Source organism: Bombina bombina, chromosome 1 (assembly GCF_027579735.1).
Source record: "Bombina bombina isolate aBomBom1 chromosome 1, aBomBom1.pri, whole genome shotgun sequence".
NCBI classification, from domain to species: domain Eukaryota; kingdom Metazoa; phylum Chordata; class Amphibia; order Anura; family Bombinatoridae; genus Bombina; species Bombina bombina.
This window is the reverse complement of record NC_069499.1, coordinates 1,406,876,905-1,406,902,573: the sequence shown is the minus strand read 5'-3', so window position 1 is coordinate 1,406,902,573 and position 25,669 is coordinate 1,406,876,905. Positions and strand designations below refer to the sequence as shown.

The 25,669-nt window shown below is 40.7% G+C and overlaps 1 protein-coding gene across 1 annotated transcript in view; it reads right to left on the bottom strand.

Moving 5' to 3' along the window:
* Positions 1–633: 633 nt before the first annotated feature.
* IQGAP3 (IQ motif containing GTPase activating protein 3) overlaps positions 634–25,669 on the bottom strand; it is a 297,924-nt gene continuing 272,888 nt past the window's right edge. The window contains exons 37-38 of the mRNA XM_053705201.1: positions 2,421–2,529; positions 634–1,995 (exon numbers count right to left, since the gene is read on the bottom strand). Of these exons, the coding sequence (XP_053561176.1) occupies positions 1,882–1,995; positions 2,421–2,529 (223 nt within the window). The 3' untranslated portion in view covers positions 634–1,881. The remainder of the gene's footprint in view (positions 1,996–2,420; positions 2,530–25,669) is intronic.

Sequence of the window (25,669 nt, the reverse complement as noted above, 5' to 3'; positions counted from 1 at the left end):
AGCAGCACACATTTTCACCTCCAGGCTGAATGTCCTCCATTTCTCTCTGTCTAGAAGGCACTCTGATGGGCTATATGGGTCACTGATTGGTTAGAGAACTCAACAACATGAAGATCAACACTTCTTCTATAACAGAGAGCAGAGTGATAGGAATACTGGATAGAGTAAAGCTCTTGAATAATGGGAAGTTTACCCTCCTCCAGTTGGACAGGAAAGAATATCCCACATATGATTAATTATCTTTTGGACTCTCATCAGCCTTAAAAAATATTCAGATCAACAGACACACATTCTTTTAATTTTATTCACTGTACTACTTTGAATTATATTGGTTTACAATCACTGTAGTATTAAAGGGCTGCATATGAGGCCCGATAGCTAAAAGGGGCAAGCGGCACATTAGGGAATGGAGGGGGAGTGCAGATATTTTCTTGTGTACCATGGGCGATATTTGCTTTGTGGATATAAGAGACTGTCACTTGCCAGTTACTGCTCTAATCCATCTGTCAGTGACACTTTATTCATTTAATGACATGACAAGCTGTAGTTTTGGGTAAGAAATGGACTGAACCTCAGGTGAATCACAATAAAACCCATTTCCCCCAGCATCTCAATAGCACAAAACATGTAAAGAACTTTATAAAAACAAGTTTATTGTACAGATACTGGATTTATAGCATTTGTGTAGCAGAAGTGAGTAAATCGTTCTTCATAACACTGGTGTACAAATATAAACAGTAACATTAAAAAGCAAAAGACGAATGGAAGCCCAATGATTAGTGTACCAAGGTTTATATGTACAGAGAGTATAAACACCTATACCAGAGCCGTAAAGGGATAATGTACTAAAAACTACATATTTGAAAGAGCAGCATTTTAAATGGCTTTTTGGCTTGAAAAAAAAAAATGCAGTAGTTTTAATTTAAACAAATATATTAGTTGCTACTTCCTACTAATTTTGAAAGCACCAATCATCCAATGAGAATTAGCAGAAAGTACACAACTGATACTGCTGTATTAGTTTCAATATAAATTTTACCAACTGTGTTTTTTGTTTTCCATTTTTTCAGGGAAACAAAAACATAATTTAAAACTTTTTTTTAACTATGTCAAATAAATGTGCCTTCATTCTGAAAAATAAAATAAAAACAGATTTGCCCCAAATTGCAAGTAGAGGGCAAAAACGACTAAAACGTTAGGAAAGTGCTCAGATAAAATCTCCCCTAATGCCTTAATGTTAAAAAGTGGCCATTTATTGGCCTTAGGGGAATTTACATAAATATAAACGTACACTACAAAATAGCTCACTTTTCAGCAACCTACATATTCAGACCTTGACATGAAGTTTGTTCTGAACAATGTGCAGGTTAATCAAAACAGTTTGTTATGCAAAATTCAACGCTGTAGTGTTGCAAACAGTTTTCTATAATCAGAATATCAACAAGTTATAAATAAAGCAGCAGTGGCAAAAGTTAAATATTTGTGAGCAGCAGAGGTAAAAATCTAATACTTCTGTGCACCTGTTCATAATTCATGTTTCTCCCCAAGAAAGCAAGACAGTCAACAGCTGAAGCAGGATTAGCCCATCACTCCAGGGAAGCAAGTTCGCGGTTTGAGGAAACCAAGCACAGAAGATAGGAGTATCAATACATAATGGAAATCAACGATCACGTGCAAAATATCCAGGACTTCTAAAATAAAGTTTTTGGCTTTTGTGTTCTCAAGGTGCAGAAGAGGATTATAGAAGTTAGTGAGGATAGCACAGCCTCCCTGGTCTTCTGCATGGGTGTGATTCTTGTAGTTTCTCTCTGCTCCCTCAAGAGGGAGCCTGTCATGCAAGAAAGGCTGATAGAGAGGTCTGTAGGAGCAAGCTTTGTCCATTTACTTCCTGAAGAATTTCTTGTTGAGTAGGAATATAAGAAGGTTAACGTTTACCTTGGCCTTATCAAAAAGCTTCATGACAGCAACTCCTTCATACTGTAGCTGGAGCAGATCCTACATGTTGATAAAAAACACTGATGAAAAGAAATCTGCAAACCATACAAAGTAATAAACTCATCATGTCTATTTAAACTAAAAGAGAGAGGAGAGAAAATAATATATAATAAAACATAATATATTTTATATTGTCTCTCCATGCATGATTCTCTAAAATGTCTCTAGGGTGAATATATTAATACTAGGGGGACACAACATTAGGCATGAGGTTCCTAACTTGTATAGAGCGGGCAGAGTAAAAACACTTATTCTGCTTTTACTTTCTGTAGCTAAAGTTTGTACACATTCAATAAGTGGATGTATGTAACATTTTATGTATCATATGCCAGATATTAATGCACTCGACTCATTATACTTATTTTTGTATTAAACTTCATTTATATATATTTTTTTATGTGAGGAGAGGCAACGTTGCTACTGACCTGGTAATGAATTTGGAAATTTTCCATATCAACACCTAGGAACTTGGTCTTCACCTGGAACTTCCCAGGTTCATCACATGGAGCGATCTCAAAAATAACATTACGGAATCTGATCAGAAGAAATGGAAAGTTGAATTCATTTGAGATAAAAGTTAACTAGGTCAGCAAACTAAAAACACAGGTTCTACGTTGTTAAAATTCATTCTTGTACAGAAACTCAATCTTGCAAGTTTTTTTTTCCTTTTTTTTTTTTAAAAGGACACAACTTAAAGGGACACTGTACCCAAAAATTTTCTTTCGTGATTCAGATTGAGCATGAAATTTTAAGCAACTTTCTAATTTACTCCTATTATCAAATTTTCTTCTTTCTCTTGGTATCTTTAGTTGAAATGCAAGAATGTAAGTTTAGATGCCGGCCCATTTTTGGTGAACAACCTGGGTTGTCCTTGCTGATTGGTGGATAAATTCATCCACCAATAAAAAAGTGCTGTCCAGAGTACTGAAACAAAAAAAAAGCTTAGATGCCTTATTTTTCAAATAATGATAGCAAGAGAACGAAGAAAAATTGATAATAGGAGTAAATTAGAAAGTTGCTTAAAATTGCATGCTCTTTAGTGGCACATGGACAAATTCCTTCACAGTCACTCCCGGACTCCCCCGCCAGCCATGGCAGCGAAATCAAGAGAGAAAAGAAACAAAAATACTACGGAGACGGTTACTGAAGCACAGCCAACCCCTGCTAATACCCCAGACATAAATGAACCCTTTAATATGCAGGCGTTAGTAACAAGTATTGCAGAAGCTTTAAATCCCAAATTTGATGCCCTCAGGACAGAAATTAAACAAGAGATCACATTGTTGTCTCAAGAACTAAGGCATTTTACTAGCAGAATTAATGAGGTGGAACAAAGGGTATCTGATCTTGAAGACCTCACCATCACTCACAGTGCAAGTATAGAATCCACGGCAGCTACTATATCTAAAATGCAAGTAAAAATAGAGGATTTAGAAAACAGGGCCAGAAGAAACAATATTCGCATTATTGGTCTACCGGAGGGGAAACAACCTGAGAATCTAAATATATTTATTACAGACACTTTAGTACAGCTACTTAAGATACCCCCCAGTAATTCTCAAATAGTGGTAGAAAGGGCCCACAGAATAGGGAAGACGCAGGCTGATAATAGAGGCAACAATAGACCTAGGCCTGTAATAGCCAAATTGCTTAACTTTAATGATAAAATAACTCTTCTCCAATATTTTCGGAAGAACCAACCTATTATGTTTAAAGGGAGTAAGATCCTCTTATTCCAAGATTACTCAGCAGAAACATCATTTAAGAGAAGAAACCTTGCTCCAATTTGCTCCAAATTTATCCAGCAGGGATATCAGGCTCTAATCAATTACCCTTCTAAACTTAAGGTTTTTGTCAAAGGAGAAGTCTATTGGTTTGAAAATGCACAAGATGCAGAAAATTTATTGAGCCAACTAAACTCCAGTGAGTAAATTAAGCAGGCACTTGGGATTTTATATCCCTGTCTGGTATATGCGCCTAAGCATGAGATGATAGGAAAATTGATTCAGAACATTAAAGGGAGGGTGTGTGGTGGAATGTTTTGTTTGGGTTTCTTTTTTTTTTTTTTTTTTTTTTTGTTTGTTGTTTTGTCTGGTTGTTGTGGGGGCTCCCCCCTCCCCACCAGTACTAATTTTACTTACCTACTAAATCAAGATAAATGGCAAATTTTAAGATAGTTTCGTGGAACGTAGGAGGTATTACTACTCCTATAAAGAGGAAATCAATTATCACTGAATTAAGAAAAATGAAGACAGATATAGCCTTCCTTCAGGAAACGCACCTTAACTTAGAGGAGGTAATAAAATTAAAAACATCATGGGTCAAGGAGGTAATTGCCTCATCAGGTCAGGGGAGGAAGAGAGGAGTAGCTATCCTAGTGGGAAAAAGGATAAATGCAGAAATACTGCACGTTGGGGTGGACCCGGAGGGGAGATCAGTGATCTTAAAAATAAAAATCAATAATCGTATGTTTACTATGTGTAATGTCTATGCGCCTAATACCCTTGATCCAGACTTCTGGAACCAATTGCAGACTGGGATACTCTCTATATTGGAAGGTAATCTTATTCTCGCAGGAGATTTTAATATGGCTCCACAGTGTCCACTTGATAGGTTGAGACAATATACGAAACAAAAAAAGCAAAAAAAACAATTTATGTAAGAACTTACCTGATAAATTCATTTCTTTCATATTAGCAAGAGTCCATGAGCTAGTGACGTATGGGATATACATTCCTACCAGGAGGGGCAAAGTTTCCCAAACCTCAAAATGCCTATAAATACACCCCTCACCACACCCACAATTCAGTTTAACGAATAGCCAAGAAGTGGGGTGATAAAAAAGTGCGAAAGCATATAAAATAAGGAATTGGAATAATTGTGCTTTATACAAAATCATAACCACCACAAAAAAAGGGCGGGCCTCATGGACTCTTGCTAATATGAAAGAAATGAATTTATCAGGTAAGTTCTTACATAAATTATGTTTTCTTTCATGTAATTAGCAAGAGTCCATGAGCTAGTGACGTATGGGATAATGACTACCCAAGAAGTGGATCTTTCCACACAAGAGTCACTAGAGAGGGAGGGATAAAATAAAGACAGCCAATTCCTGCTGAAAATAATCCACACCCAAAATAAAGTTTAACGAAAAACATAAGCAGAAGATTCAAACTGAAACCGCTGCCTGAAGTACTTTTCTACCAAAAACTGCTTCAGAAGAAGAAAATACATCAAAATGGTAGAATTTAGTAAAAGTATGCAAAGAGGACCAAGTCGCTGCTTTGCAGATCTGGTCAACCGAAGCTTCATTCCTAAACGCCCAGGAAGTAGAAACTGACCTAGTAGAATGAGCTGTAATTCTCTGAGGCGGAGTTTTACCCGACTCAACATAGGCAAGATGAATTAAAGATTTCAACCAAGATGCCAAAGAAATGGCAGAAGCTTTCTGGCCTTTTCTAGAACCGGAAAAGATAACAAATAGACTAGAAGTCTTACGAAAAGATTTCGTAGCTTCAACATAATATTTCAAAGCTCTAACAACATCCAAAGAATGCAACGATTTCTCCTTAGAATTCTTAGGATTAGGACATAATGAAGGAACCACAATTTCTCTACTAATGTTGTTGGAATTCACAACTTTAGGTAAAAATTCAAAAGAAGTTCGCAACACCGCCTTATCCTGATGAAAAATCAGAAAAGGAGACTCACAAGAAAGAGCAGATAATTCAGAAACTCTTCTGGCAGAAGAGATGGCCAAAAGGAACAAAACTTTCCAAGAAAGTAATTTAATGTCCAATGAATGCATAGGTTCAAACGGAGGAGCTTGAAGAGCTCCCAGAACCAAATTCAAACTCCAAGGAGGAGAAATTGACTTAATGACAGGTTTTATACGAACCAAAGCTTGTACAAAACAATGAATATCAGGAAGAATAGCAATCTTTCTGTGAAAAAGAACAGAAAGAGCAGAGATTTGTCCTTTCAAAGAACTTGCGGACAAACCTTTATCTAAACCATCCTGAAGGAACTGTAAAATTCTCGGTATTCTAAAAGAATGCCAGGAAAAATGATGAGAAAGACACCAAGAAATATAAGTCTTCCAGACTCTATAATATATCTCTCGAGATACAGATTTACGAGCCTGTAACATAGTATTAATCACAGAGTCAGAGAAACCTCTTTGACCAAGAATCAAGCGTTCAATCTCCATACCTTTAAATTTAAGGATTTCAGATCCTGATGGAAAAAAGGACCTTGTGACAGAAGGTCTGGTCTTAACGGAAGAGTCCACGGTTGGCAAGAGGCCATCCGGACAAGATCCGCATACCAAAACCTGTGAGGCCATGCCGGAGCTACCAGCAGAACAAACGAGCATTCCTTCAGAATCTTGGAGATTACTCTTGGAAGAAGAACTAGAGGCGGAAAGATATAGGCAGGATGATACTTCCAAGGAAGTGATAATGCATCCACTGCCTCCGCCTGAGGATCCCGGGATCTGGACAGATACCTGGGAAGTTTCTTGTTTAGATGGGACGCCATCAGATCTATTTCTGGAAGTTCCCACATTTGAACAATCTGAAGAAATACCTCTGGGTGAAGAGACCATTCGCCCGGATGCAACGTTTGGCGACTGAGATAATCCGCTTCCCAATTGTCTACACCTGGGATATGAACCGCAGAGATTAGACAGGAGCTGGATTCCGCCCAAACCAAAATTCGAGATACTTCTTTCATAGCCAGAGGACTGTGAGTCCCTCCTTGATGATTGATGTATGCCACAGTTGTGACATTGTCTGTCTGAAAACAAATGAACGATTCTCTCTTCAGAAGAGGCCAAAACTGAAGAGCTCTGAAAATTGCACGGAGTTCCAAAATATTGATCGGTAATCTCACCTCCTGAGATTCCCAAACTCCTTGTGCCGTCAGAGATCCCCACACAGCTCCCCAACCTGTGAGACTTGCATCTGTTGAAATTACAGTCCAGGTCGGAAGCACAAAAGAAGCCCCCTGAATTAAACGATGGTGATCTGTCCACCATGTTAGAGTGTGTCGAACAATCGGTTTTAAAGATATTAATTGAGATATCTTCGTGTAATCCTTGCACCATTGCTTCAGCATACAGAGCTGAAGAGGTCGCATGTGAAAACGAGCAAAGGGGATCGCGTCCGATGCAGCAGTCATAAGACCTAGAATTTCCATGCATAAGGCTACCGAAGGGAATGATTGTGACTGAAGGTTTCGACAAGCTGTAATCAACTTTAGACGTCTCTTGTCTGTTAAAGACAGAGTCATGGACACTGAATCCATCTGGAAACCCAGAAAGGTTACCCTTGTCTGAGGAATCAAAGAACTTTTTGGTAAATTGATCCTCCAACCATGATCTTGAAGAAACAACACAAGTCGATTCGTATGAGATTCTGCTAAATGTAAAGACTGAGCAAGTACCAAGATATCGTCCAAATAAGGAAATACCACAATACCCTGTTCTCTGATTACAGACAGCAGGGCACCGAGAATCTTTGTAAAAATTCTTGGAGCTGTAGCTAGGCCAAACGGCAGAGCCACAAACTGGTAATGCTTGTCCAGAAACGAGAATCTCAGAAACTGATAATGATCTGGATGAATCGGAATATGCAGATATGCATCCTGTAAATCTATTGTGGACATATAATTCCCTTGCTGAACAAAAGGTAAGATAGTCCTTACAGTTACCATCTTGAACGTTGGTATCCTTACATAACGATTCAATATTTTTAGATCCAGAACTGGTCTGAAAGAATTCTCCTTCTTTGGTACAATGAAGAGATTTGAATAAAACCCCATCCCCTGTTCCGGAACTGGAACTGGCATAATTACTCCAGTCAACTCTAGATCTGAAACACATTTCAGAAATGCTTGAGCTTTTACTGGATTTACTGGGACACGGGAAAGAAAAAATCTCTTTGCAGGAGGTCTCAACTTGAAACCAATTCTGTACCCTTCTGAAACAATGCTCTGAATCCAAAGATTGTGAACAGAATTGATCCAAATTTCCTTGAAAAAACGTAACCTGCCCCCTACCAGCTGAGCTGGAATGAGGGCCGCACCTTCATGTGGACTTAGAAGCAGGCTTTGCCTTTCTAGCTGGCTTGGATTTATTCCAAACAGGAGATGGTCTCCAAACTGAAACTGCTCCTGAGGATGAAGGATCAGGCTTTTGTTCTTTGTTGAAACGAAAGGAACGAAAACGATTATTAGCCCTGTTTTTACCTTTAGATTTTTTATCCTGTGGTAAAAAAGTTCCTTTCCCACCAGTAACAGTTGAAATAATGGAATCCAACTGAGAACCAAATAATTTGTTACCCTGGAAAGAAATGGAAAGTAAAGTTGATTTAGAAGCCATATCAGCATTCCAAGTTTTAAGCCATAAAGCTCTTCTAGCTAAAATAGCTAGAGACATAAACCTGACATCAACTCTGATAATATCAAAAATGGCATCACAGATAAAATTATTAGCATGTTGAAGAAGAATAATAATATCATGAGAATCACGATGTGTTACTTGTTGCGCTAAAGTTTCCAACCAAAAAGTTGAAGCTGCAGCAACATCAGCCAAAGATATAGCAGGTCTAAGAAGATTACCTGAACACAGATAAGCTTTTCTTAGAAAGGACTCAATTTTCCTATCTAGAGGATCCTTAAACGAAGTACCATCTGACGTAGGAATAGTAGTACGTTGAGCAAGGGTAGAAATAGCCCCATCAACTTTAGGGATCTTGTCCCAAAATTCTAGTCTGTCAGACGGCACAGGATATAATTGCTTAAAACGTTTAGAAGGAGTAAATGAATTACCCAAATTATCCCATTCTTTGGAAATTACTGCAGAAATAGCATCAGGGACAGGAAAAACTTCTGGAATAACTACAGGAGATTTAAAAACCTTATTTAAACGTTTAGATTTAGTATCAAGAGGACCAGAATCCTCTATTTCTAAAGCAATTAGGACTTCTTTAAGTAAAGAACGAATAAATTCCATTTTAAATAAATATGAAGATTTATCAGCATCAACCTCTGAGACAGAATCCTCTGAACCAGAGGAATCATCAGAATCAGAATGATGATGTTCAGTTAAAAATTCATCTGTAGGGAGAGAAGTTTTAAAAGATTTATTACGTTTACTAGAAGGAGAAATAACAGACATAGCCTTCTTTATGGATTCAGAAACAAAATCTCTTATATTATCAGGAACATTCTGCACCTTAGATGTTGAAGGAACTGCAACAGGCAATGGTACTTTACTAAAGGAAATATCTGCTTTAACAAGTTTGTCATGACAATCAATACAAACAACAGCTGGAGAAATAGCTACCAAAAGTTTACAGCAGATACACTTAGCTTTGGTAGATTCAGCACTTGACAGCGATTTTCCTGTAGTATCTTCTGACTCAGATGCAACGTGAGACATCTTGCAATATGTAAGAGAAAAAAACAACATATATATAAAGCAAAATTGATCAAATTCCTTAAATGACAGTTTCAGGAATGGGAAAAAATGCCAAAGAACAAGCTTCTAGCAACCAGAAGCAATAAAAAATGAGACTTAAATAATGTGGAGACAAAAGTGACGCCCATATTTTTTCGCGCCAAATAAGACGCCCACATTATTTGGCGCCTAAATGCTTTTTGGCGCCAAAAATGACGCCACATCCGGAACGCCGACATTTTTGGCGCAAAATAACGTCAAAAAATGACGCAACTTCCGGCGACACGTATGACGCCGGAAACGGAAATAGAATTTTTGCGCCAAAAAAGTCCGCGCCAAGAATGACGCAATAAAATGAAGCATTTTCAGCCCCCGCGAGCCTAACAGCCCACAGGGAAAAAGTCAAATTTTAAGGTAAGAAAAATGTTAAAATGCATTATCCCAAATATGAAACTGACTGTCTGAAAATAAGGAAAGTTGAACATTCTGAGTCAAGGCAAATAAATGTTTGAATACATATATTTAAAACTTTATAAACAAAGTGCCCAACCATAGCTAGGAGTGTCACAGAAAATAAGACTTACTTACCCCAGGACACTCATCTACATATAGTAGATAGCCAAACCAGTACTGAAACGAGAATCAGCAGAGGTAATGGTATATATAAGAGTATATCGTCGATCTGAAAAGGGAGGTAAGAGATGAATCTCTACGACCGATAACAGAGAACCTATGAAATAGACCCCTTAGAAGGAGATCACTGCATTCAAATAGGCAATACTCCTCACATCCCTCTGACATTCACTGCACGCTGAGAGGAAAACCGGGCTCCAACTTGCTGCGGAGCGCATATCAACGTAGAATCTAGCACAAACTTACTTCACCACCTCCATCGGAGGCAAAGTTTGTAAAACTGAATTGTGGGTGTGGTGAGGGGTGTATTTATAGGCATTTTGAGGTTTGGGAAACTTTGCCCCTCCTGGTAGGAATGTATATCCCATACGTCACTAGCTCATGGACTCTTGCTAATTACATGAAAGAAAAGATAATCTGGAAACTAAACTACTTACTAGGCTTATGCAAAACCTAGGCATTAAGGATATTTGGAGGATGCAAAATCCTGATGTTAGAGAATATACCTGCCTATCCAAAGTTCACAAAACGTTATCAAGAATAGATTTGTTTCTGATAGACGAAAGATTGTGTACACTTGAGATTAAAGCAGATATACTCCCCATATGTTTATCTGATCACGGGCCGATCTCATTAGATCTCCAGGACAAGCAGCCCAAGTTTAAACTGAATCGTTTTTTCTTCCCTATTTATTTAGCATCAGATATGAAATTCAAGAATTGGTTGAGAACCAAGTTCAATGACTATGACCTTTGTAATTCAGAATACAGAGACCGCCCTGCCATATTTTGGGAGGCAGCTAAGGCGGTATTAAGAGGTGAAATCATAGCCTATATGGCTACACTTAATAAAAAAATGAAACAAAGAGAAAAGGAACTAACTAATGCAATAATTAATGCATATAACAGATTTCTGCTCAACCAAAATTCAGCCAATTGGGCTAAGTATACTAGAGCAAAAAGCAATAAGGATGATTTCTTGTTGTATAAAGAAACCCAGACTGAATTAAAATTGCATTCTAAATTATATAAATATGGCAATAAATCTGGGAAATTGTTAGCAAAGCTGGTCAAAAGCGAAAAAAAACCCTCGCTAATTGAAAAACTAGTCTTAGGGAAGAAGGAAATAATTAAACAAGAGGAAAACAGAATTTATGTTTACCTGATAAATTACTTTCTCCAACGGTGTGTCCGGTCCACGGCGTCATCCTTACTTGTGGGATATTCTCCTCCCCAACAGGAAATGGCAAAGAGCCCAGCAAAGCTGGTCACATGATCCCTCCTAGGCTCCGCCTTCCCCAGTCATTCGACCGACGTAAAGGAGGAATATTTGCATAGGAGAAACCATATGATACCGTGGTGACTGTAGTTAAAGAAAATAAATTATCAGACCTGATTAAAAAACCAGGGCGGGCCGTGGACCGGACACACCGTTGGAGAAAGTAATTTATCAGGTAAACATAAATTCTGTTTTCTCCAACATAGGTGTGTCCGGTCCACGGCGTCATCCTTACTTGTGGGAACCAATACCAAAGCTTTAGGACACGGATGAAGGGAGGGAGCAATCAGGTCACCTAGATGGAAGGCACCACGGCTTGCAAAACCTCCCAAAAATAGCCTCAGAAGAAGCAAAAGTATCAAACTTGTAAAATTTAGTAAAAGTGTGCAGTGAAGACCAAGTCGCTGCCTTACATATCTGATCAACAGAAGCCTCGTTCTTGAAGGCCCATGTGGAAGCCACAGCCCTAGTGGAATGAGCTGTGATTCTGTCAGGAGGCTGCCGTCCGGCAGTCTCGTAAGCCAATCTGATGATGCTTTTAATCCAAAAAGAGAGGTAGAAGTTGCTTTTTGACCTCTCCTTTTACCAGAATAAACAACAAACAAGGAAGATGTTTGTCTAAAATCCTTTGTAGCATCTAAATAGAATTTTAGAGCACGAACAACATCCAAATTGTGCAACAAACGTTCCTTCTTTGAAACTGGATTCGGACACAAAGAAGGCACGACTATCTCCTGGTTAATGTTTTTGTTAGAAACAACTTTCGGAAGAAAACCAGGTTTAGTACGTAAAACCACCTTATCTGCATGGAACACCAGATAAGGAGGAGAACACTGCAGAGCAGATAATTCTGAAACTCTTCTAGCAGAAGAAATTGCAACCAAAAACAAAACTTTCCAAGATAATAACTTAATATCAACGGAATGTAAGGGTTCAAACGGAACCCCCTGAAGAACTGAAAGAACTAAATTGAGACTTCAAGGAGGAGTCAAAGGTTTGTAAACAGGCTTGATTCTAACCAGAGCCTGAACAAAGGCTTGAACATCTGGCACAGCTGCCAGCTTTTTGTGAAGTAGCACAGACAAGGCAGAAATCTGTCCCTTCAAGGAACTTGCAGATAATCCTTTCTCCAAACCTTCTTGAAGAAAGGATAGAATCTTAGGAATTTTTACCTTGTCCCAAGGGAATCCTTTAGATTCACACCAACAGATATATTTTTTCCATATTTTGTGGTAAATTTTTCTAGTTACAGGCTTTCTGGCCTGAACAAGAGTATCAATGACAGAATCTGAGAATCCTCGCTTTGATAAGATCAAGCGTTCAATCTCCAAGCAGTCAGTTGGAGTGAGACCAGATTCGGATGTTCGAACGGACCTTGAACAAGAAGGTCTCGTCTCAAAGGTAGCTTCCATGGTGGAGCCGATGACATATTCACCAGGTCTGCATACCAAGTCCTGCGTGGCCACGCAGGAGCTATCAAGATCACCGATGCCCTCTCCTGATTGATCCTGGCTACCAGCCTGGGGATGAGAGGAAACGGCGGGAATACATAAGCTAGTTTGAAGGTCCAAGGTGCTACTAGTGCATCTACTAGAGTCGCCTTGGGATCCCTGGATCTGGACCCGTAGCAAGGAACCTTGAAGTTCTGACGAGAGGCCATCAGATCCATGTCTGGAATGCCCCACAGTTGAGTAATTTGGGCAAAGATTTCCGGATGGAGTTCCCACTCCCCCGGATGAAATGTCTGACGACTCAGAAAATCCGCTTCCCAATTTTCCACTCCTGGGATGTGGATTGCAGACAAGTGGCAGGAGTGAGTCTCCGCCCATTGAATGATTTGGGTCACTTCTTCCATCGCCAGGGAACTCCTTGTTCCCCCCTGATGGTTGATGTACGCAACAGTTGTCATGTTGTCTGATTGAAACCGTATGAACTTGGCCTTTGCTAGCTGAGGCCAAGCCTTGAGAGCATTGAATATCGCTCTCAGTTCCAGAATATTTATCGGTAGAAGAGATTCTTCCCGAGACCAAAGACCCTGAGCTTTCAGGGGTCCCCAGACCGCGCCCCAGCCCACCAGACTGGCGTCGGTCGTGACAATGACCCACTCTGGTCTGCGGAAGCTCATCCCCTGTGACAGGTTGTCCAGGGACAGCCACCAACGGAGTGAATCTCTGGTCCTCTGATTTACTTGTATCGTCGGAGACAAGTCTGTATAGTCCCCATTCCACTGACTGAGCATGCACAGTTGTAATGGTCTTAGATGAATGCGCGCAAAAGGAACTATGTCCATTGCCGCTACCATCAAACCTATTACTTCCATGCACTGCGCTATGGAAGGAAGAGGAACAGAATGAAGCATTTGACAAGAGTTCAGAAGTTTTGTTTTTCTGGCCTCTGTCAGAAAAATCCTCATTTCTAAGGAGTCTATTATTGTTCCCAAGAAGGGAACCCTTGTTGACGGAGATAGAGAACTCTTTTCTACGTTCACTTTCCATCCGTGAGATCTGAGAAAGGCCAGGACAATGTCCGTGTGAGCCTTTGCTTGAGGAAGGGACGACGCTTGAATCAGAATGTCGTCCAAGTAAGGTACTACTGCAATGCCCCTTGGTCTTAGCACCGCTAGAAGGGACCCTAGTACCTTTGTGAAAATCCTTGGAGCAGTGGCTAATCCGAACGGAAGTGCCACAAACTGGAAATGCTTGTCCAGGAATGCGAACCTTAGGAACCGATGATGTTCCTTGTGGATAGGAATATGTAGATACGCATCCTTTAAATCCACCGTGGTCATGAATTGACCTTCCTGGATGGAAGGAAGAATTGTTCGAATGGTTTCCATTTTGAACGATGGAACCTTGAGAAACTTGTTTAGGATCTTGAGATCTAAGATTGGTCTGAACGTTCCCTCTTTTTTGGGAACTACGAACAGATTGGAGTAGAACCCCATCCCTTGTTCTCCTAATGGAACAGGATGAATCACTCCCATTTTTAACAGGTCTTCTACACAATGCAAGAATGCCTGTTTTTTTATGTGGTCTGAAGACAATTGAGACCTGTGGAACCTCCCCCTTGGGGGAAGCCCCTTGAATTCCAGAAGATAACCTTGGGAGACTATTTCTAGCGCCCAAGGATCCAGAACATCTCTTGCCCAAGCCTGAGCGAAGAGAGAGAGTCTGCCCCCCACCAGATCCGGTCCCGGATCGGGGGCCAACATCTCATGCTGTCTTGGTAGCAGTGGCAGGTTTCTTGGCCTGCTTTCCTTTGTTCCAGCCTTGCATTGGTCTCCAGGCTGGTTTGGCTTGAGAAGTATTACCCTCCTGCTTAGAGGACGTAGCACTTGGGGCTGGTCCGTTTCTGCGAAAGGGACGAAAATTAGGTTTATTTTTGGCCTTGAAAGACCTATCCTGAGGAAGGGCGTGGCCCTTGCCCCCAGTGATATCAGAGATAATCTCTTTCAAGTCAGGGCCAAACAGCGTTTTCCCCTTGAAAGGAATGTTAAGCAATTTGTTCTTGGAAGACGCATCCGCTGACCAAGATTTTAACCAAAGCGCTCTGCGCGCCACAATAGCAAACCCAGAATTTTTCGCCGCTAACCTAGCCAATTGCAAAGTGGCGTCTAGGGTGAAAGAATTAGCCAATTTGAGAGCACGAATTCTGTCCATAATCTCCTCATAAGAAGAAGAATTATTAATGATCGCCTTTTCTAGCTCATCGAACCAGAAACACGCGGCTGTAGTGACAGGGACAATGCATGAAATTGGTTGTAGAAGGTAACCTTGCTGAACAAACATCTTTTTAAGCAAACCTTCTAATTTTTTATCCATAGGATCTTTGAAAGCACAACTATCTTCTATGGGTATAGTGGTGCGTTTGTTTAGAGTAGAAACCGCCCCCTCGACCTTGGGGACTGTCTGCCATAAGTCCTTTCTGGGGTCGACCATAGGAAACAATTTTTTAAATATGGGGGGAGGGACGAAAGGTATACCGGGCCTTTCCCATTCTTTATTTACAATGTCCGCCACCCGCTTGGGTATAGGAAAAGCTTCGGGGGGCCCCGGGACCTCTAGGAACTTGTCCATTTTACATAGTTTCTCTGGAATGACCAAATTCTCACAATCATCCAGAGTGGATAACACCTCCTTAAGCAGAGCGCGGAGATGTTCCAACTTAAATTTAAATGTAATCACATCAGGTTCAGCTTGTTGAGAAATTTTCCCTGAATCTGAAATTTCTCCCTCAGACAAAACCTCCCTGGCCCCCTCAGACTGGTGTAGGGGCCCTTCAGAAACAATATCATCAGCGTCCTCATGCTCTTCAGTATTTTCTAAAACAGAGCAGTCGCGCTTTCGCTGATAAGTGGGCATTTTGGCTAAAATGTTTTTGATAGAATTATCCATTACAGCCGTTAATTGTTGCATAGTAAGGAGTATTGGCGCGCTAGATGTACTAGGGGCCTCCTGTGTGGGCAAGACTGGTGTAGACGAAGGAGGGGATGATGCAGTACCATGCTTACTCCCCTCACTTGAGGAATCATCTTGGGCATCATTTTCTCTAAATTTTGTGTCACATAAATCACGTCTATTTAAATGAGAAGGAACCTTGGCTTCCCCACATTCAGAACACAGTCTATCTGGTAGTTCAGACATGTTAAACAGGCATAAACTTGATAACAAAGTACAAAAAACGTTTTAAAATAAAACCGTTACTGTCACTTTAAATTTTAAACTGAACACACTTTATTACTGCAATTGCGAAAAAGTATGAAGGAATTGTTCAAAATTCACCAAAATTTCACCACAGTGTCTTAAAGTCTTAAAAGTATTGCACACCAAATTTGGAAGCTTTAACCCTTAAAATAACGGAACCGGAGCCGTTTTTATATTTAACCCCTTTACAGTCCCTGGTATCTGCTTTGCTGAGACCCAACCAAGCCCAAAGGGGAATACGATACCAAATGACGCCTTCAGAAAGTCTTTTCTATGTATCAGAGCTCCTCACACATGCATCTGCATGTCATGCTTCTCAAAAACAAGTGCGCAATACAGGCGCGAAAATGAGACTCTGCCTATGATTAGGGAAAGCCCCTAGAGAATAAGGTGTCCAATACAGTGCCTGCCGGTTATTTTACAAAATTCCCAAGATTAAAATAATTCCTCAAGGCTATGGAGTATAAAATATGTTTATATATAAATCGATTTAGCCCAGAAAATGTCTACAGTCTTAAAAAGCCCTTGTGAAGCCCTTTTTTACTGTCTGTAATAAAAATGGCTTACCGGATCCCATAGGGAAAATGACAGCTTCCAGCATTACATCGTCTTGTTAGAATGTGTCATACCTCAAGCAGCAAAAGTCTGCTCACTGTTCCCCCAACTGAAGTTAATTCCTCTCAACAGTCCTGTGTGGAACAGCCATCGATTTTAGTAACGGTTGCTAAAATCATTTTCCTCTTACAAACAGAAATCTTCATCTCTTTTCTGTTTCAGAGTAAATAGTACATACCAGCACTATTTTAAAATAACAAACTCTTGATTGAATAATAAAAACTACAGTTAAACACTAAAAAACTCTAAGCCATCTCCGTGGAGATGTTGCCTGTACAACGGCAAAGAGAATGACAGGGGAAGGCGGAGCCTAGGAGGGATCATGTGACCAGCTTTGCTGGGCTCTTTGCCATTTCCTGTTGGGGAGGAGAATATCCCACAAGTAAGGATGACGCCGTGGACCGGACACACCTATGTTGGAGAAATAGCAAAAGAATTGGAAAAATATTATCAAGAAATATATTCTCCTAGACCATCTGACTCAGCTCAAGCAGAGGACTTTTGGAATAAAATAACAGTTCCCAGAATATCGGCTGAGATAGCTGAATCTCTTAATGCTCAAATTACAGAAGAGGAAGTTAAGAAAACTATCTCTGACCTTGCCCTAAATAAAACCCCCGGGCCAGATGGGCTACCTAATGAATTATATAAAATCTTAGCTTCAGAAATAACAGTATATCTTTGTAACTTATATAATTATATTTATATAAATGGAGGAGAGGTGACAAAATCTTTCTCATCCTCCTACACAACTTTAATACACAAAAGTGGGAAGGACCCAACCCTAAGGGAGTCATATAGGCCAATTGCATTATTAAACTCTGATTATAAGATCTTTACATCAATACTTGCCCAAAGGTTACAGAAAATACTAGGTGATATCATCCATAAAGATCAAGCGGGGTTCCTAAATTCTTGAAACTCTGCAGCTAAAATCAGAGAGGTTCTGGTAACATCAGAATACTTCTTCCATGAGGGAGAGGAGGGAAGGCCTTCACCAGATTTAGCGATTATTTCAGTTGATGCCGAGAAGGCCTTTGATTCTGTTCAATACGACCATCTTTTTACCTCTCTAGAAAAGTTCGGGCTCATAGGTAGTTTTCTTGACTTTATCAAAAATCTATATAATCAGCCTTATACAAGGCTAATTGTAAATAATTCACTTTCCTCTCAAATTGTATTAGGTAGGGGAACTCGCCAGGGATGCCCCCTTTCCCCCCTTCTCTTTAACCTTTGTATTGAATCCTTGGCAATTGTAATTAGGCAACAAGTTGAAGGCATTAAAATAGGGAACTATGAGATAAAGCTAGCTTTATATGCAGACGATATTCTCATATATTTATCAAATTGTAAAACTAACCTTCCTAAATTATTACAAATTATTGGCCAGTTTGGCTCCTTTTCGGGTTACAAAGTGAACACTACAAAGTCAGAAATTTTTTGGCTTAGGAAAAACAATTCTTCCCCTAGTAACATTCCCTTCCGATTAGTCAAAGATTCGTTTAAATATCTGGGTATCAATATTCCTAGTGACCCTAAAGATTTATATAAACTTAATATCCTACCAGTTATATCTATATTTAGGGAAAAGCTAAGAAACTGGGAGAGTCTGCCACTGTCTATCTCTGGACGGATAGCATTATTCAAGATGGTTCTCCTCCCCAAATTACTTTATGTTTTACAGAACACAGCAATAATGCTTCTAGAAAGAGACATACGACTAATAAACAGTCTGCTCAGGAAGTTTATCTGGCAAAAAACTAGACCTAGGATTTCACTAAATAAATTAACATCTTCAAAAATATATGGAGGCTTTGCACTGCCAGACTTAAGGCTGTACAATCTGGCCTTTCTGGCACGAATTGCAGCCGATTGGATTTTTTTTAAAGACTATGTATTGAATAACAGACTCGAAGAAAAAGTATGTTATCCATATCTACCTACAGCCTTGCTACACTGTGAACCCAAAGAATGGCCAACTAACATTAGAGCACTTAAAATGTTTTTTAACCCTCTGAAGGCCTGGAGGAGAATTGGAAAGATTCTAGATATAAATTGTCAGATATCACAATATTTACCTTTAACAGGTAACCCTAAATTTCAGGCAGGTCTGGACTCACCTGTGTTCAAAAATTGGTATACATTAGGATTGGATAGATTGATATATTTTGTGGATCTTGAGAGAAAATGCATCAAAACATTTGATGAACTTAAAAATAGTTTTAATCTCTCAAATAAGGAATTTTTTGCGTATCTACAAACAAGGCACTATATTACAGATATGATGCGGACAGCAAAGTGGCGATGGGATCTAGGCAGTCTAGAGGGGTGGCTTATATTGGTTAAGAACGGGCTGATGTCAATCACCCCGTGCTATCATCTACTGGGAGACGACAAAGGGAAATACTTCCTTGGGAAATTAGCTCAGGATTGGAACCTAGTTCTGGGGCAAGATCATATTGATACCCAACTGATAAAAACGTCTATTTGTAGAGTGTCCCAGGCTACAATTTCAGCCACATGGAGGGAGGCTCATTTAAAACTTATTCATAGATATTATTATACCCCGGAAAAAGCATTTAAGCTTAAGAATTTAAATTTTGACAAATGTCCCAAATGTTCTATGATGTCTGCAGACTTGAAACACATGATCTGGGACTGTCCTCCGATTAGACAGTGCTGGCTCAAAATGGAATTTTGGGCGAAGACGTCACTTAAAATTTCCCCTCTGGACTTCTCACCAACCCAGATTATATTTTGTTTGAATAACCAAGAAGAACATCTGCCTAACGGAAAGCTAATTGTTTCAATTATCTTAGCAGTTAGATATTTAATTTTTAAGAAGTGGAAGTCAAGAAGTTTACCAACAGTTTCAGAGATTAAGAACTTTCTTAAGAAACAATGCATTTTAGAGCAGCGAGATACCAACGTAGATGAGGAATCAGATATTAAGTCCTTCTTTAAAAAGTGGGCACCATTCATTAAATCACTTACAAGGCCAGAAATGGATCAAATAATATTTCCCTTTCAAAATTCAGAATTGGTACTTCTAGGAATATGGTAAAGTAAGATGCAATCTATTTTTCTCTGGTGGGGCATGGGGGTTCCCCCTTTTTTTTTTTTTTTTTTGTTTGTTTCCTTTCCTTCTGTTTGTTGTGTTGTCGTTGCTCTATGTTCCGAATTGTATATACATATGTTGTAAGGGGAAGGAGAAGAGGGAAGGAAGGTGGTTGGATTACTTCCTGATCAGGTTTTGTTGTTTGTTTTGACCTTGTACAGGAAACTTGGGGAAGGGGGGGAAAAATGGGGAAAAAAGTATATTCAACAGAAAAGGATAAGATTAAGGAATGACATATTGGAATTCAATTAAATTAATATAGGCAGAAGGAGTCTATAAAAATACTAGGAGAATTTGTTTTTTTTCTGCTTTTTTTGTATTTATTGGTATAATGGTCTGTGAACTGCCTATGGATGTTAAGTCTTTAAGATGTTGGTTTGTTCTTTTTTTTCTGTTTTTTCTTTTCCTTTGAAATTATATGGAAAATGTATAATCTGTTGGAATATAATAAAAATGATTTAAAAAAAAAAAAATTGCATGCTCTTTCTGAATTACAAAAGAAAATATTTGGGTACAGTGTCGCTTTAAGCAAGTCCACCCTTTATAAATCTTGAAGGTAGAAACTTGTCAGAAGTCTTCTAGACTGCATTCCCTATAAAAAACCTTGCTTTACTGTCTGTTTCAGATCACATATAGCAGAAGTATTTTCAACAGCGACTAAGGGAATAAACCAAACAGGAGACAAAAAAAAAGTTTATCTGGCTGGACCATCAGGAAATAAAATCATTTGTTATAGCAGTGTTTCTCAACTCCAGTCCTCAGAACCCTTAACAGGCCAGGTTTTCATTATATCTTAACTAGAGCACAGGTGAAATAATCATCTGAAGGGTGAGAGCAGGTTAGTAACCATGGTTATTGATCAGCTGATTATGTCACCTGTGCTCTAGTTAAAGAGACAGTAGTATACACCAATTTTCATATAACTGCATGTAATAGACACTATTATAAAGAATAGGATGCACAGATACTGACATAAAAATCCAGTATAAAACCGTTTATCAGGTTAAAAGGTGCCAGAAGAACAAAAATAACAGACGCCCCACAGAAAAAAATACAGACGGGGAGCTGTGGACTCTTTCCATCTGAAGAAAAGAAAATTATCAGGTAAGCATAATTTAAGTTTTTCTTCATAAATGGAAAGAGTCCACAGCTGCATTCATTACTTTTGGGAAAACAATACCCAAGCTAAAGAAGGACACTGAATGCAAAAACGGCAGGGTACAAGAGGCGGCCCATTCTGAGGGCACCAGGCCTGAAAACCCCTATCCAACAAAATCCTGCTTTGTCCGAAGCCGAGAACAACTTTGAAAAAAAGGAAAAGGCCCAAGGACACTGAACCACAGATAGTCCCCAGCCTTGCTAGAGACTGCAGGAACTAGACTCGACTGAGTCAACAGCCTCAAGAGACACCGTCGCCCAGCAGTCGGTCTCCAAACAACACACCCCTTACTAAAGAAAGGGAACAAACTACCGTATTCTTCCACAAAGAAGAAAAGGCACGGAGAAAACAAGATTTTACTTGTAACAACATCGAAAGGAGGAAAGGCTGAGTAGACCTCGCCGGGGATCGAACTTGCAACCTTCAGTTTGCTACAGTGAAGAGTAACCACAGTGCATTAGTATGTTGAGCTAGCTTCCAGCTAGCATAAGGAACTCCAGAAAAAAAAAAAAAAACTAAAAAGGGCACAAACACAGACTGGTTGGGTCTATGTTAGCCTGACCCGGTCTCTCAGGTTTTTTGCCCTCATAGAAACAAGGGGAGGCAAAGCCCAGACCCCAGAAACAGAAACCACGGGATAAGGCCGGGAATCAAACAGAGAGGATCTTCCCCTAACAGTGCAACCGCACTCTAAAAAAGCAACTGAAGACGAAGGTCCCCCAAGTTGCAAAAAGGTAGCTCAGAATACCGAAGTATTCAGAAACAAAACCTTGTGCAGCAAGCTTAGATAGGTCTGACGAACAATCACATGAAGCAAAAACACTGCAGTCATCTAAAAAAGACTCTGAAACAAATACTTGCAGGGCAGGCAGAAAGCAGCTGAAGATAGGATCCTTCAGATTGCTAAATATCCACTAACCAGCGGATAACATCGCAGACTATCTAAAAGTCTCCAGTCCTTCCAACAAATCTTGAACATGGAGAAAAGAGAAACTTCAAGAGTCTTACCGTACCTCGAATGCTCAGAGGACGAATTTAGCAGAGCAACAGCTCCTGCTCCAACACCGGACCAGCCCAAGCGACAGACATGTCTGATAGACAGGGGGACAGAAAGACCCCAACCACAAGCCCCCAGGGAATGGAAAGAAAAAAAAAAAGGGGGGGGGGGGGACTCACCCACCCCAACAGAGCTCGGGTGCCAACCTGGAACAGAGAAAAGAGCAATAGATCCATAGGAAGACCTGTCACAGCTCTCTTAGAGCTTACGAGAGATCCAACCTCCGAAACACAGGGCAGGACAAAGACCCTCCAGAGTGAGAAAACCCCAGCTCATAAGGAATACAAACTATCCCCTCAAAAGGGAAGGGCATAGCTAAGAACAGCGTACATGTCCACAAGACATAAAGCCATAGTATGATCAAAACATGGACCGAATGAAAAATCATCCAAACACCACTGTTGACCCAACAGAGAAAAAACTCCCTATAGAGGAGCACACTCCGTCCGAAGGACAAGTCGGGCCTTAAAGTTTATAACCAGTACCCGAAGGTGGATGCAAACTCTGGCCTTCCTGCTTGCAAGCCCAATGAACTAGCCCCTATGTCGCAACATAGGGTCAATGAAAAAAAAAACTGGGTCGTCCCGAACAAGTCCACAGGATCTTAAGTCTCAAGACATCCAAGAAGGATCCAAGACAAGAACCCTGGACCTAGAATCGTCCTAGAACGAACAACACCCTCATACCCCGCCTGAAGCAATCAGACCTCACAGGGGAAGAGAACCGGGAAACCCGGAGAATGGGTACAGGACTCACTCATAATTGCCAGCCCAAAGGGAAGAGAACACCCTTAGCTAGAGGTCAACACCCCTCCTGCAAGGTACTAGGCTGCGACAAAGTCACACTATTTCTCTAGAGCCCAAAGGCCCCAAGGGCAACACTAAGGGAAAAGAGAATGAGAACAGAGTCACCCGAAAGAGAGTAGAAATAAAGGCTAGTCTCCATAATTCTTTCAGATTAACGTTCCAGAGGACCACACCCAAGGGAGAAGAATGCAAGCATCCCGAACCCAGGCAGAAAAACATCCCCTAAGCAAAAAGCTTGGAAAAGAGACAACACCTCCTATCGCCCATGATATGGAAACGACTAACTCCCGAAGACAGAGCCTCACGCCGCCAGAAAAACTTGGACAAAGTCCAGAAAGTCTCGACCCAAAGGAAGAGAACCTCTAAAAGGAACAAGTACTAAAAGGACACTTCCATAGAGACCATGAAAGGTAAAACCGTAAGAACGGCAGTATGAAGGACCTAAATCCTCCAAGCCTCTAACCCACAACGGGAAGGAACACTCTAGTTCCTGGAAAAATCATCAACAACTGAGCATGTCGCCTCGGATCTCAACGGAGTCCTGGCCCACTAGATTGAAAGGCGAATGAGGACTGAACCAATCCCCCATGCCCCTAAGCAACCACAGACCCTCAAGTCCTCTCAGGATGCTAGTTGAAACTTGTAAAATAAAACAAGAAAACACCACAAATCATATTGTGATCACTAGGCGCCCTCACCGGACCAACCGGACATAAAAGGTGCCACGTGTCTGAACTAGGCCTCAAAGACAGAAAACATTGTACCCAGTCAGGACCAGCATGAAACCAAGGGCCCCAGCACCGTAAAGGCCACATAGTCTCTCCTCCGATGATGGAGGGATAAAGGTCAGATAGACTTTTGTAAACAGTGTGACCACAAAATCGCGAGTATCAATTCCAGAGAAGAAAGTTCCCGAAGGAAACATCACACCACAACATGAGCTTTAGACCAAATTAAAATCATCCTCACCAGATGAAAATAAAGGATAAGGCAACCCGTAGGTTATCGCCCTGGAAGAACGGACAGACCCGCAGGACCAGCCCAACAGGGGTCCGAGACTTCCAAGCTCAGAACTGGAAAAGGATACACAAATAACCAAGACTATAAGAAGATTACTTTATCCCCTTATGTCTATGTATGCAAGCCAGTCGAAGAGTAAGACTGAGAATCCCCAGACTCATTAAGAGTGGGATCGTCCAGCAACGCCAAAAACGTGTCTTAGTAGAATACGAAGGCGCACCAGTCTTTAACAAAAGGCGCAACATACCTCCGCCGGGACAAAAGAAAACACCGGCCCTGAATGTTGACCCCCTGAGGCCTCAGGGGCAGTCACTCCCCCCGGAAGGCTGAACTGGACCAGGCGATCCCACGCCTGACGAGCCCCGGTTAACGAAACAGACAATATCATAAGCACACTCCCGAAAGGTGCAGATGCGCCAGCGCCAAAGATATGGCCATGCGGAATCTTGTCGTAACCTCTGGTGGGAACAGGCCACACTCCCTAGAAAGTATAAGTAGCGTTTGAGTTACCTGCATGCGTAGTAAGAGTTGGTGGTAGGGAACTCGTCTCATGAGAGATAGAATCCCCAGAGGCAGATGGCTCAGTGGGCACCCAATTCCCCGATCCTAAGGAACAGAGCACTCTAAAACGGCATTCGGAACATAACTGATGGGCATGTATCACCCGGGCCAATTCATATTCTTTGCAAGAAGAGACATCTGTCTCCAAGAATCCTCCATAACTGGGACATTTTCAGAGAACCAGACACCAGCGAACCAGGATTTCTCCGTCGCCACGCTGTCAGGAAAGCAGAAATCGAGTCACAAGGTAAACCGTGCAGTCCATGCAAAAGTGAGCCCAACCGAAAAGGCTGTGTCACTAGACATAGGCAGTTATGTTCCAAAATAGCCATGAGCCGAAGCAACACTACACAGTAGCAGACAGAATCACATAAACATGATTATAAACCCCCCTGTTCAATAATCCCCCTCAGGAGATATTAACCCTTGATTCCTAGATACAAAAAGGAGCTTCACTGAGACCCTATGTTAAAGTTATCCCCGAAAGGTTGTAGCCCCTACGCCGTGAAACAGGAACACGGCCCTTCAAGTGTGAGATAGTAGCGTTGCTTCTGCCATGGGCTTGAGAGAAAAAAGCAGGCAGCGAAACTCGTCAAAGCCGATTGCTTGTGGAGCTGTTAATATGAGTCGGAATGGTTTCACAGAAAGACTCTCCCTGCATCTCTGGACTCTTTCACCCATGATCACACTGAAAGGCTGACAGGACTACTTAAAACTCCAGTCCCATGCCGAAGAATACTACCCTCCATAAGAGACTATCGAAAACTTCTGGACACGTCTCTGCCAACCTCCTGGGACGAAAGGCAAAGAATGACTGGGGGATGAGGGAAGTGGGAGGAGTATTTAAGCCTTTAGCTGGGGTGTCTTTGCCTCCTCCTGGTGGCCAGGTTCTGAATTCCCAAAAGTAATGAATGCAGCTGTGGACTCTTTCCATTTATGAAGAAAATAGCAAACACCCCCCCCTTCCCCATTCCTTTGCATATGAAAAGACCCTTTACACAAGCAGAAGCAAGATGGAGTAGGTATGCGTCGGTATTCTCCTAAAGCTTTGGTGTTTGGTTAGGAGTCTGAAAATCAGAGCAATGCTATTTAAAAATAAGCAAAACAATCAATGTTAAAAAACAAACAAAAAAAAACCCTTATGGGCTATATAAATAGATCATCTACAAAACATTTGTGCAAAGAAAAAAACAAGTGTATAATGTCCCTTTAAGATATAATGAATATCTGGCCTAAGGACTGGTGTTGAGAAACACTGGGAT